This window comes from Macaca nemestrina, chromosome 5 (genome assembly GCF_043159975.1).
Source record: "Macaca nemestrina isolate mMacNem1 chromosome 5, mMacNem.hap1, whole genome shotgun sequence".
Taxonomy (NCBI): domain Eukaryota; kingdom Metazoa; phylum Chordata; class Mammalia; order Primates; family Cercopithecidae; genus Macaca; species Macaca nemestrina.
In genome coordinates this window covers 49719159-49734238 of record NC_092129.1, presented here as the reverse complement: position 1 = coordinate 49734238, position 15080 = coordinate 49719159, and the positions used below count along the sequence as shown (strand labels likewise).

Here is a 15080-nt window from a genome sequence, read left to right as displayed (position 1 = left end):
ACATCAAAAAGCTTATCCACCATGATCAAGTGGGCTTCATCCCTGGGATGCAAGGCTGGTTCAACATATGCAAATCAATAAACGTAATCCAGTATATAAACAGAACCAAAGACAAAAACCACATGATTATCTCAATAGATGCAGAAAAGGCCTTTGACAAAATTCAACAGCCCTTCATGCTAAAAACGCTCAATAAATTCGGTATTGATGGAACATATCTCAAAATAATAAGAGCTATTTATGACAAACCCACAGCCAATATCATACTGAATGGGCAAAAACTGGAAAAATTCCCTTTGAAAACTGGCACAAGACAGGGATGCCCTCTCTCACCACTCCTATTCAACATAGTGTTGGAAGTTCTGGCTAGGACAATCAGGCAAGAGAAAGAAATCAAGGGTATTCAGTTAGGAAAAGAAGAAGTCAAATTGTCCTTGTTTGCAGATGACATGATTGTATATTTAGAAAACCCCATTGTCTCAGCCCAAAATCTCCTTAAGCTGATAAGCAACTTCAGCAAAGTCTCAGGATACAAAATTAATGTGCAAAAACAACAAGCATTCTTATATACCAGTAACAGACAAACAGAGAGCCAAATCATGAATGAACTTCCATTCACAATTGCTTCAAAGAGAATAAAATACCTAGGAATCCAACTTACAAGGGATGTAAAGGACCTCTTCAAGGAGAACTACAAACCTCTGCTCAGTGAAATAAAAGAGGACACAAACAAATGGAAGAACATACCATGCTCATGGATAGGAAGAATCAATATCGTGAAAATAGCCATACTGCCCAAGGTAATTTATAGATTCAATGCCATCCCCAGCAAGCTACCAATGACTTTCTTCACAGAATTGGAAAAAACTGCTTTAAAGTTCATATGGAACCAAAAAAGAGCCCGCATCTCCAAGACAATCCTAAGTCAAAAGAACAAAGCAGGAGGCATCACACTACCTGACTTCAAACTATACTACAAGGCTACAGTAACCAAAACAGCATGGTACTGGTACCAAAACAGAGATATAGACCAATGGAACAGAACAGAGTCCTCAGAAATAATACCACACATCTACAGCCATCTGATCTTTGATAAATCTGAGAAAAAAAAAGAAATGGGGAAAGGATTCCCTATTTAATAAATGGTGCTGGGAAAATTGACTAGCCATAAGTAGAAAGCTGAAAGTGGATCCTTTCTTTACTCCTTATACGAAAATTAATTCAAGATGGATTAGAGACTTAAATGTTAGACCTAATACCATAAAAACCCTAGAAGAAAACCTCGGTAATACCATTCAGGACATAGGCATGGGCAAGGACTTCATGTCTAAAACAGCAAAAGCAATGGCAACAAAAGCCAAAATTGACAAATGGGATCTCATTAAACTAAAGAGCTTCTGTACAGCAAAAGAAACTACCATCAGAGTGAACAGGCAACCTATAGAATGGGAGAAAATTTTTGCAATCTACTCATCAGAGAAAGGGCTAATATCCAGAACCTACAAAGAACTCAAACAAATACAAGAAAAAAAACAAACAACCCCATCAAAAAGTGGGAAAAGGATAGAACAGACATTTCTCAAAAGAGGACATTCATACAGCCAACATTTCCATGAAAAAATGCTCATCATCACTGGCCATCAGAGAAATGCAAATCAAAACCACAATGAGATACCATCTCACACCAGTTAGAATGGCGATCATTAAAAAGTCAGGAAACAACAGGTGCTGGAGAGGATGTGGAGAAATAGGAACACTTTTACACTGTTGGTGGGATTGTAAACTAGTTCAACCATTATGGAAAACAGTATGGTGATTCCTCAAGGATCTAGAACTAGAAGTACCATATGACCCAGCCATCCCATTACCGGGTATATACCCAAAGGATTATAAATCATGCTGCTATGAAGACACATGCACATGTATGTTTATTGCGGCACTATTCACAATAGCAAAGACTTGGAACCAACCCAAATGTCCATCAGTGACAGAGTGGATTAAGAAAATGTGGTACATATACACCATGGAATACTACGCAGCCATAAAAAAGGATGAGTTTGTGTCCTTTGTAGGGACATGGATGCAGCTGGAAACCATCATTCTCAGCAAACTATCGCAAGAACAGAAAACCAAACACTGCATGTTCTCACTCATAGATGGGAACTGAACAATGAGATCATTTGGACTCAGGAAGGGGAATATCACACACCGGAGCCTATCACGGGGAGCGGGGAGGGGGGAGGGATTGCATTGGGAGTTATACCTGATGTAAATGATGAGTTGATGGGTGCTGACAAGTTGATAGGTGCAGCACACCAACATGGCACAAGTATACATATGTAACAAACCTGCACATTATGCACATGTACCCTAGAACTTAAAGTATAAAAAAAAAAAAAAAAAAAGATAAAAAAAAAAAAAAAAGAAAGAAGGGAATATCATCAGGAAGACAACTGACACTGTCAATCACCCAGTCATCACACCATCACCAGTTACGAAGGCTTACTGTGATACCGGCATTGCTCTGTGTACTGTTGGGACCAAGAGAAAAGTAGAAGACATAATTCCTACCCCAGATGAACTCACACACTAGCTGAGGAAGGTAAGATAAGAACACAACTAGAAAACATAAGACAATCCTTTATGTATGGAAATCAAAAATCAAGTACAAGATGATTGTGGCTGTCTATCATTAGTAATACGTAGTCATGTGATACGTAGTCATTACGTAGTTTGACTATGTAGTCTATACTAATACGTAGTCATTAGTTTTTCAACATGTGACAGAGAAGATAAACCTAAAATCAGACATAGAATGTATATCATGGCATGACTGTCCCAAGTAGGAGAAAGTAAAGTATCACAGAGAAAGCCTGAGCAAAGGCATAGAGGCAGGGGTGTGAGCATCAGAGATAAGACACGTTCAGGCCGGGCGTGGTGGCTCATGACTATAATCTCAGCACTTTGAGAGGCTGAGGTGGGCAGATCAAGAGGTCAGGAGATCGAGACCATCCTGGCCAACATGGTGAAATCCCATCTCTACTAAAAATACAAAAATTAGCTGGGCGTGGTGGTGCGTGCCTGTAATCCCAGCTACTCGAGAGGCTGAGGCAGGAAAATCGCTTGAACCAGGGAGTCGGAGGTTGTAGTGAGCTGAGATCGCGCCACTGCACTCCAGCCTGGTGACAGAGTGAGACTGTCTGAAAAAAACCAAAACCAAAACAAACAAATAAGATGTACTCAGGTGGGACAGAGACTTGCATCAAGGTTAACTGGTTGACCAAACTGTACAGGTTACGTGGGACCAGACAATAAAGGACATTGACGTAAATGAGCTACCTGGATGTGAGAGACAAGAGGGACACAGTAAAATATATTAGTGAGTGACATAGTCCAGTGTTGAAATATTTAGTCTCCTGATAGTTTTCATAGGCAACTCTTTAAGTTGGTTTAACTGTAAAGACATTTACTTTATAAAATTATATCATCTTTGGAACAGTGGAAAAAATGACACTGCAGCAAATGAGGTTAATATTTTTGGTAGGAAAAAACCATATTTAAACCAAGTACTCCAGACTATTGCTTTATACCATGATTTAAACACTTTTGATGTCCATTAAAGCCAGAAGGAAGATTGTGAAATTAAGACCTTTTAATCTGGGAAGATGACTGAGGCTGCAAATTCATAAATGAAATCAATTTTATCTTTATAAAGTACTTTTTACATATATTAGTTAATTTGCCCTTCATAATCACCTTTTGTGTGGTAAGCAGAGTGGATATTTTTATTTCAATTTCAATTTTTCAGATGAAAAATTAAGATGCCAATGTTAAGTAGCTGCCAACCCACACAGCAACCAGAACCAAAAATCTGAATTATTGTTATCCACGACAGATGAAAAGAAATTTTTTTTACAAAGTTCAGAATATCAGGAGGTGGGTACATGTTAAAATTGGAAAAAAAAAAACTGTTTACTTAAAGTACTATGTTTCCTAGATATGGTAATATAATAAGAATAATCAAATGATTATCAAAAGATTCTGAATATTAGTTCTTTAATTATGACTAATATGTAATAGGTAGATAAATTCTCCTGTCTCACTGGGTAAGGTTTTCAATTAGTAAAGAGAAAAGGGCAGAATTAAAGATCCCCAAATCCTTCTACTTTGAGAATTCTGTGATCTGCGTGTGCATCACTCATTATCAAGAGCTGGCTGAAGCGGAAAACACCAGTTCTGGCTATATCACATGACAGGAAGGAAGGCAGCCACGGATATATGATTAGTGAGTGAATGTCAGGATGGCTGAATGAATAGAAATGTTAGAACAAGGTACCATTCCTCAGATTCACAGATGTATGAGTCTGTAATGTCCTAATTGGAGGGCAGATAGTAATTTCTATCTGATTCTCAAAATTATTGGTTGAAAAGAGTTAATAACTATTATTTAGATTAAAAAATAAATCACGGTTGTTAGAGAAACCTGGGCAACCAGCTCTGGCCATCTGACACTACTGTCATAAGAGTAACTGTTTTTTCCATAGATTAATCCCCAATACTCTTCTCCAAGATAGAAAGCTACATTGAATGTGCACCATTCTGATCCAGCATGGTCTTTGCCATCTTTCTTTTGCATAGAAGGGAGATTAGTCCTGATTTTTTTTTTCCTTTGAAATGAAAAATGAGAAATTTTGAGATACTGTCTTTCTAAATGAGAAATAGTGGCAAAGTGTAGCAGTTTCCACATTCCCATTTGATGGTGGGAAGTGGAACTGTGCCAACATTTAACTCCCTCAGTATGAATCATGCCATTTCACACACTGCTTCCTCCCAACCAAGTGGCACTATTCCCTTTAGGCTGTCCGGTGAAAAGAGCATATGTGTGCATTATGCCCTGAACTGTGTCCCCTAAAATTTATAGGTTAAGGTCCTAACTCCTAGTACCTCAGAATGTGACTGCATTTGGAGATAGGGTCTTTAAAGATGTAATTAAGTTAAAATGGGGTCATTAGAGTGTGTCTTAATTTGATATGACTGGTGTCCTTAGAGGAAAAGGAGATGAGCATGCAGCAGACAAGGAAAAATCTTGTGAAGACACAGGGAGAAAACGACCATCTGCAGACCAGAAAGAGTGGCTTCCATAAAGACTCAACCTGGCCAGCACCTGGATCTCACACTCTTAGTGTCTAGAACTGTTAGGAAATAAATTTATCTTGTTGAAGCCATTCAGTCTATCATTCTTTCTTATGGCAGACCCAGAAAACCAAAACAGTATGTCAGAGCCATGGACAATAGAAGGCAACTGAACCTCTTCCCTGGTTCTTCCTTAAAAGGTAGTTCAAGATGTATACCTCTACCATATTCTGTAGGACTGAATGGAGTTCCGAAGTATTCTATGAATTTAGCAATTTTCCTGGGATGTAAAAGTTAAGTTATAGGCTTTGTAGTTAAAACACCTTTGTCCAACTATTTTGGTGAATTTACTATGAAAAAGTATCTTTTGAGGATTTAAATTATTAAAGAGCAACTTAATGGTGGATTAAGGCTAATGGTAATATTTTACCCCAGGAGAACTTAAAATGTGCATTAAAATGAAATGTACTAAAAAATATCGGACAGGGATACTGTAAATCCCATATTCATTATGGTAGCTGAGACTCGTGCTTCAGTGAGTTTCTTAAGAGCCCTCAAGCACACAATGGCTGATTATTTAGAAAGACTTTATTAAGATATTTGTGAACACTGAAAGATAAAATATTTTTCTAATTAAAAAAATAGAGAGAGGAGGATAGGGAAAGTTTCATTAATTGATATAAAATTACATATAGGTGGGGGAATAAGTTCTAGTGTTGTATAGCACTGTAGGGTGAATATAGGAAACAATAATTTATCTCACAGGTTCAAAAGATAGAAGAGAGGATTCTGAATGTTTCCAACATAAAGAAGTAATAAATATTTCAGAACAACAGTTCTAGTTTTCTTTTCTTTTTTTGAGACAGAGTCTGGCTCTGTCACCCAGACTGGAGTGGAGTGGTGCGATCTCAGCTCACTACAACTTTGCCTCCTGGGTTCAAGAGATTCTCCTGCCTCAGCCTCCCCAGTAGCTGAGATTACAGGTGCCCGCCACCATGTCTGGCTAATTTTTGTATTTTTAGTAGAGAGGGGGTTTCACCATGTTGGTCAGGCTGGTCTCGAACTCCTAACCTCAGGTGATCCACCCCCGCCCCCCTCGGCTTCCCAAGGATTACAGGCATGAGCCACCGTGCCCGGCCCAGTTCTAGTTTTCTTATTTCATCTTTGCATACTTCCACCCCCTACCAGAACAATGAGTAATTCCTAATGTTTCAGAAATGTCAGCCCACAGTAGGTCTTTCTAGAACTGACTACTTCACAAATGCACTGTCGTTTTCAAAAGGGCCAAAGTAACGGCAAATGAGTTATGCTGGGAGTTGTGAGTGTGCTTTATGTAACAGTGAGTACCTAATTAAATGACAGATATTAAAGTGTCCTGTAGCATAAATTATTTAAAACACCATATATATATACACACGCACACATAACCACTATGCAAATAAAGCGAATATTAAAAGACTATCTCGTTCATTGCCATTCAAATCACTCTTCAGTTGGATTACAAAGATTGTAGAGCAGATTATTATGAGCTAATAAATTATTCTAATTCATAACAATAAATAGAAGATTTTTTATTTTGAAAAAAGAAATACTGTGAGACATTATGAAACAAGAAGGAAGTAGGACTTAGCTATATTGTTTCCCTAGCTTCTTGGCAAAGAATACTATAAATTTGACAGTCTTTGTAAATTGAAGCAAAATTTTAAAATGAAAGATACACATTCTTTTTTGTTCTATCGTTTGTTAAGAGTTCAATGATTTGTAAAATCATTCATTTTCAACAACAAACATAAATATTTCCACTGGGAAAGTAATTTGAAAGCACTTATTAAAAAATACACTTAAAAATCAGACATTTTCCATTAACATATTTCATTCAATTATTATATTTTAATGAGAAAAAATATAAACTTACGTGTCATAGACATTGAGCAACCAATTGAGACACATATCCACACAGAGTGGAACATTGACCAGGTCCTTATGCATTTGCTCAAGTCCATCATAAGTTGTTGTCAGACAGTTGATGACATCTGGAACACTGAGGAGCTGGTCATTTTGGTTCAGCTTGTGCTGTTTGAAAATTTCATTCGTTGTACTCAACTCTAAGAGATCCACTAACCAGGGGAGAAGAAGGAATGTGTACAGTCATTACATTACATAACAACATAAAAACAAAGGCATTTCTAGTCTCAAGTATTTAGTTTGATTCTTCAATTTAAGAAACTTTCCTTTTTAGCTAAATTTCAGCTTTTAAAGAAACACACACATTTCTATTCTTACATTTTACCACACTTTCATACTTTTGAATCTGGACTCTGTCGCTTCCCAATCTTATCCCATTTTTTGCTCTTTGGAATATTAATTTTTCCTACTTTCTTTTTCCGGTTTTCCCTTTGCCAGGCTCTTTTTGCTTTTAAATGTAGCAAGGCATAAATCTCTCAATCTACTTCAAATGGCAACACATATCAAATATTACACTGCTCTCCTCATCTTAACTCCTGCAAACAGCCTGTGCACTGCTCTCTTCATTCTTTGTATCATAGCCAAACTAATTGTTCTTAAGCAGTTTTTTATCATGTACATCATTACACACAAAGTTTACTGAAAAACAGGTTTTGTGGAAAAATAACAGCTCTCCACTGCCTGCTGAATCAAGCCGGATCTATAAGATTGTCACAATCTGGCCATAACCTGATTTTCTTCCGATGATGCTCTGACACAGAGGTGACCTGTAGCTAAGAAGAAGTACTAGGGCTTCCCAGGACAGTCCCCACATCCATTAGTCTTCATAAATTTGTTCCCATTCTTACTCTTCATGTGCACCATATCTATGGTAGGCATGGCTGGTGATAGAGCCAGGAGGGTGTGCACAGGAGGCAAAGGCAGAGCCCCTGCTCTCAAAGACATACTGATGGCTTTACTAAAAGGAAGAATAAACATGCCCTATAAGAAGAATATGCAAATTTCTTCTAGAACTACTACTTCTAGGAGAGGAAGGACAACTGGAAAAGGCTCCTTGGAGAGGTGCGATTTGAAATGGGCCTTGAGAAATGGATAAAATACAAGAGATCCACATGAAGTAAGAAAAGAATTCCAGGTTTAGAGAAGTGCTTGAGAAAAGGCAAGAATTCAATCAAGTCCAGAGGCTCTAAGGAATGGTGGACTGCGGTATGGGTGATGTGTGGCTTACTCATGAGTGGTGTTTGCCTACAGTGAAACAGGAGAAATGCATGGGCCAGGCACACACTGCCCAAGGGGAGGCCTGCAAAGGCCTGAAGGAGGAGTTTAGATGAAAATGACAAAATCTTTCTTTATTTAATCAATTTTGAGTCATTCATTCACTAACTGAAAACAGACAGACAAAGCAGATTACCAAACTACCATGTATCTATACATTTATTGATTGTAGAGATGACTCTTCCAAATCTAAACATCTGAGTAAGGAAAATTAGAGCCCACATTAACTCAAGGTCTGCTCATAGACATCAGTTTTTATAAAATTCTTTCTCTGTCTCTGTATTTAAGCTTTTGGCATAAGAAAATTAGACTAGAAGAACTCTAATCTTATTTTTTCTTATTTTTTAACTTTTTAGCATTAAAAAATAAGAGGCAAAGAGAAAATATTTGGTTATATACACATATGTTATATATTTAAATTTTTAGCATTAAAAATAAGAGGCAAAGAGAAAAAATAAGGTTATATACATATAAAACCAACTTCTCTTCGTCTGATGCAAAAACTGTTCTCTCAAAAAAAATGACATATTCTGACAGTTAACTAAAATGAACAAATAGCTTCTTTTGTATTTACCCATTTGTAACCATTCAATAACTACTAATTTTGAATTTTTAAAGACATATATGAAATGTGTCCATGCTAGCTCTCTGACTAACATAGAATTATTTATTTTTTCAAATTATCTACAAATTAAAAGAACTGCTTTAAACCCGTACAGATTAAATGATTTCAAAAACAACTCGACAGGGAAGACTTTTTTTTTTTCTTTTTCTTTTTCTTTTTTTTTTTTTTTAAAAAGATAAACATAAAACATACAAGTCTGGATAACGAAACAATTCATTTCCTTCAGATGTCAAATGTATCATTGGTAAACTTAAGCTAATAGCAAAAAAATAAGTCAAATAATCCTCATATGAGTTAGAGATGGTGTCAGAAAAAAACTAAGAACTATTTGGAATTTTCACTGTCATTCTTACCTCGTTTCTTTGCCCTGTACACTTGACTCTTGAACAGCGCAAGTTTGAACCGTGAGGGTCCACCTACACGTGGAGTTTTTCCAATTAAAGTTAACCACTGAGAGTGCCTGCCTCTCCTGCCTCCTCTGCCACCTCCTCTACCCTTTCTGCCTCTGTTACCCCTGAGACAGCAATACCAACCTCTTCTTCCTCCTCCTCAGCTTATTCAACATGAAGTTGACAAAGATGAAGACCCTTTATGATGAGCACTTCCACTTAGTGAATATTAAATATATTTTCTTTTATTATTTTCTTGATATTTTCTTTTCTCTAGCTTACTTTGTTGTAGAGTAAGAGTATACAATACATAGCATATCAAATATGTTTTGACTGTGAATGTTAAGTTTTGGGTGTCAAGGGTCAACTGTACAGTTTTCAATTGTAAACTTCTAGAGGGCAGAAGCAAAGAGCCTGACAAAGGAAAGTGTTTAATAAAGGGCAGTAGCTAGGGAACTACAGCTCCCCACAGACACCAAGGAACATATTCAAATATGGCCAAAAGGCTCAAAGTTTTCTGAATTCCAACATCAATTATGCCAGTAACACAGCACTGCTATTGGATCGCCACATGGCATCAGGTGACAACAGACCAAATTCCAAAAAGTCCATTTCCTGCATCAAGCTGTTCCTGTATTTCTTTCTGAAGTCTCCCTGGTGATACACTCTGTAGCTGTGACACTGATTTGCCACATCCCACAGACTATCATGTCTTCAATTTTTAGTGATTTACTCTGACACTTTGTCTTAGTGCCTAAGTCAAGCATAAATCTTCCTGAAGTGTGTCACATTTACGTACCTTTAAATAACTGACTGCATTTAAATCATAGAAAATTATGATTAAGATTTTCTCGTTTAAAAGGGAGACAAATGACAGCTCAGTCATGTGGTAAATGAAACAAACAGCAGAATCATTTTCTATCCAACTTTCTGACTTTTTCTTTAACCCCACATATAAGGCACAGTGGATGGAATAGAAATGCATCATCATTCTCCTGCTCTGCAAAGCAATGAACACTGTTTAGCACCCAATCTTGGGCTTCTCTGACACTTCTCCAGGTGTCAAGCTATGTAGCCATTCTTTATTTTTTTAATTATTTTGTTATTATTATTTTAGCATTTCCCCTATCTCCTCTTCCCCAGAAATATAGGCAGAGCTCAAGGTTTCACAACTGGCCTTTCACTCTGTGAGCCTGAGGCACTCACTCACTCCCCTTATTTCTGTTATTGCTTCTCTTTGGATGGTTCCAGATTCTCTTTTCTCCTGTTGATCTCCTGCCTCAACACTTGACCTGCGTACCATTGCTCTGATCCCTACAAGAGCTACATAATTCTCTTTCAGGAACCTCTACCCATAAAGGCCTAGCCTTCTTGTCATGATGAAATCCAATCTGCAAACCATGAAATATCCTAACATCCTTCCTTCTTCTACCCTCCACAATTTACCAACTACCCAGTTCCCCCAGTCATCAGTTCTCCCTCAGGCAGCCTTAAAAACCCAGACCCTCATCTCCCTTCCTACAACTCCCAGTCAGCTCAGCCTGGATCATCCTTTGCCTGAACTATTTACCCATTCTCTGTTCTCTGCCCTTTGGTCTTGCTTAGCTATTCCCTAAAGCATACTTCCACCTCTGGCCCTATCTGTAAACTCCCACAATAAAGAAAATGCCTCATGGCTTCCCATTCTACAATGAAGAATATCCAAACCTGAAATACAACACAGTAAGAACTTGAGGAACAAAATAGAAAGGAATTTCAGGAAAGAAATGACCTTCAAATTGACCTAAACTAACTTTAAGGAAATTTCTGGATATTGGACAAATAGCTAAGCTATTCCATTCAGACTCTATAAGTTGATGTTCCCTGAACACCATCCACACCTTAATTCTCACACAGATAACTCCTTCCCTTCTTATCCCCAATTAACTGCCTCATGCCTAAATCCCAGGTGCCTTTTATAGCCTGACTCATATGCCCACTAATCAAGGAAACCTGCCTTCTTCATAATGAGGGGACTCTCTTCCTCCTCAGAATATACTTCTCTTTTGCTTCTCTGCTATTACCTATCACATAAAGTTTCAAAATCAAAATACAAAGGAATACAGAAAATACATACATGTAGTCTAAAAGAAAATAATAGAACAAATACCCATTAGTCCATCACACAGCTAAAAAAAAATAGAATGTTACCACTATCTTGGAAGCCCTTTGGAAATGCTGCCTAATTACATCCTCTTACAATTACGGGGCTAACCACTAACCTTTGTATTTCATTTTCAGTTTTTAAAAGTGTCTATGAGTCCCTAAATAATAAAGCAGTTAGCTTTGCATGGGTTGAACTACATATAAATGGAACAAAGTGGTAGAAATTTTTTTCTGCTATTTAATTTTTTCATTTAATTTTATAGTTCGAAGATTAAACCATGTTGATGCTGATTACTAGCTCATTGATTTTTGTTGCTGTATTATATTTATAAATATGCCAAATCTGAATAAGTTTACTATTAAAAAATGCTGCTATAAATCTCCTTGGACACGTCTGCTGGCGTACTGCTATATAACCTTCAAACTCAAATCATTCACTCAGTGTGTCCTAAGCAACCCCTGCTCTGTGCCAGAAATTGTCTGAGATCCTAAGTAGAGAAGAACACAGACTTATCCCTCCCATGATGGAGAAGCAAACAATAACTAATAAACAGATTATTAAAAATTATGACTGACACTTTGCCTTAGTGCCTAAATCAAGCACCAGAAGTGTCATCTAAGGAAAAGAACAGTTCTATGAGGAGCCATAGAAAACCTCATTAAAAGAGAGGTGATCTACAACATTGAGACCTACAGGGATGAGTGTACCAGCCAAGGGAAGAACAGAAGTATTAAGTTGGTCCAAAAGTAATTGAGGTTTTCGCCATTACTTTTAATGAAATGCCCTAACTTACTTTTAATGGCAAAAACTGCAATTATTTTTGCACCAACCTATACAAAGAGCTAGGACAAGTGCTTTTTAGGCAGGAGGAATGGAATACAGAGTTTGCCATTTCTATCACTAAGTGGATGATGAAATGGTGATACCCCGGTGGAGCAGAGGGAAGGAGGTGGACAGAGAGGTGAGCCAGGCAAAGACCATTCTGTTCTGAGGTCACCAGGAATCTTTTGTAAGCAGGGCATTGGGTCCCTGTGCAACGTTCTCCAAATATGAGTTCCTTGATTGTGAGAATCAAGTCCCTTTATAATATTTTATTTCCTGCACAATCTTGGGGCCCAGCAAATGAATGAACAATGACACTGCCCTCTGCCTTATGCTGGGTGGGGATTTGCACATAATGAGAGACAGCCATGACTGAAAGTAGTTCACAGTGGAGACAGGGCAATCCACCTAACATTATTCGAGCACACAAAGGCAAGCACTTGTCACTAAGGTGAGAGAACCTGCTATTACAGGCAATCATAAACTACTGGGAAAACCATGGAGACAGGTAGGATTAGCTTATAAATGTTTCCAAAAGAGGTAAATCTTTAACAGTATTTGGGAGGAATAAAGGGTTATAGGCCATTGCAGAGAAATGGTCAGGGTATTTCTAGTAAATGGAAAGGAAGGGAGAGGAAGAAGCAGATTAATAATAAACTGGTGAGCTCCAGGAGTGGCCCACAGGCCTTGGCTGGAGGGCAGTGGGAGAAGGCAGTGGGAAAAGTGAAGGCCAGTTGGCTCTGAAAAAAGCACCTCATATACTTGAAATCCAATACAATCTAGCCCTTTTCTAACTGTCATTTAGTTGTTTGTCACTACCAATTTAGTTTAGAAGTTGGAGGAGTCCCTTCTGTTCATCTCAGGTTTGAGGGGAAGAGCTGAGGAGGGGGTTTTTTTCTTTAGGAACCCAAAGAACCAAGAGAAGAAAACACTAAATGTGTTAATATGTTTATCCACCCAGAAGTGTTGTTGAAAACTGGGACCATGTTCATAACGACACAAAGCAGTCTTCTGTCAATGGAAATTTTGTGGCTGAGTCATCTGTCCCCATTTTACAGCTCATCAGGCCTGAGAAGAACTTCCAGATCCATCAGCTGAATCCTGGAGGTGCAGCTGAGCCTCTTTCAAAACTGCTGTCACCACGGACTCCTGCGTAGACCAAACATCCCTTTTGTGTGTTCATAATTTACTTCCTATTCCCTTTTCACTCAACATACTGATCAGTAGCCAGAGGGTGGTGGCTTTCTTTCATTTGTCCTGGTAATTCTGCAACACTTGCTGCAACTACTACAACCTGCTAATTATCTTTGAGGTTCTGTGGATTATGCAAGAGTCAAGGTCATCTCATTCTTCCTTGCATAGACTTATCTGGAGGTGTCTTTCAGCCCTTTAGACCTCTCTTCCATATATAGCTTAAGCTTTTCTTATTTTCAAGCTTTGCATTGCTGTTTTCTCTGAATGACATTATACCTCTCTTTCCTCAACTCTCTTCATGTAGCCAGCTTAAAATTTATTGCTAATTTCTGTTGACTTTCAAGGAGCAGATTTTTCAACCCTAACATATCATTTTTCAAAGCATAATTTTCAAAGCATCACTGAACTGCCTAGACATATATTAACAGTTAACAAAAGGTAGCAAACAAGAATATTTGGAACTTTTCAATTTACCCTATCTTAAAAGAATAGGTAAATACCACTTTCCATATCAACTATCTGACAAGGCCTAGGGTAGACTCAATCATTAGAACTACAACCACAAATAGAATCCAGGTAGCATAAATCTATATGCTAAGTATTCACATTGCTACTTAATTTAGGTTATTTTGGGGGGAAAATATCCTTTTGATGAAAGGACTGTCACAGAATTCCACTCTGAACACATCCTCCACAGGAAAAATGCATTGATAATACTAAATGTGTCAAGATATATTTAAAAGAAAACAGAGCCTTTTATCTAACTTGTTAAGGTGCCAGTTCAAATTTAGATCAGGAATGTGATTTTTTAGTGTTTCTTTATATACATTTGTCTCATGCAAATTGAGACAAAATGGAACTCTACACTTCCAAATGGGCAAAAGGTACTGAAAACACATGACTTAATACTTTCTTTGATTTAATCCTCTTAAACTGGGTGGCAGCACAATTTTTGAAAAAGCTTTTTACATTACTCTTGTGTTTTGGTTAATTTTGTTCTCCAAGTAAGAATGGCATGTGTTCAGTACTGCACACTGATGGGGCAAGTAATAAAATATTTATAGAAACAAAACCAACTCCTTGAGTGAGGAACACTGAAAACCAGATTAACTCGGCAAACACTCCATCCTCTTCATTTATCTTTCTCTCTCTCTTTTTTTTTTTTTTTTTTTTAAAAAAAAGGCAATTCAAGTAACAGATTGATTAACTTTGGTAGAATAACTTACAACATAGCGCTTTTTGTAGTCTTCGGATTTTGATTGCTGTACGGTAGGCAGAAAAACGTACATTATTCAGGTCAGCTGAAATAGAAAAAGGAACAATTCGAAGATAGGCTTATTATTGAATATATATTGAATGCCAAGAATGTATTTGGTTACTTTGGATGATGAAAAAATATTATGTCTGCCTGAAATAAAAAGTCTTCTCCCAAATTCCCCAACATGTATCCAAGAAAAAAATTAAATGATCTTAAGGACCATGTTGAGATACATCTCAAAGCAGTGCTACACAGAAAATTCTAAGAAAGTAT

The 15080-nt window shown here is 37.5% G+C and overlaps 1 protein-coding gene across 10 annotated transcripts in view; it reads right to left on the bottom strand.

Moving 5' to 3' along the window:
- The window catches only part of LOC105465799 (utrophin), a 579736-nt gene that overhangs the window by 70552 nt on the left and 494104 nt on the right, over window positions 1-15080 (bottom strand). For all 10 annotated transcript variants that reach the window (XM_071096556.1, XM_071096557.1, XM_071096560.1 and 7 more), the window contains 2 exons: window positions 14776-14850; window positions 7049-7250 (listed from right to left, as the gene is read on the bottom strand). In XM_071096556.1, the coding sequence (XP_070952657.1) occupies window positions 7049-7250; window positions 14776-14850 (277 nt within the window). The remainder of the gene's footprint in view (window positions 1-7048; window positions 7251-14775; window positions 14851-15080) is intronic.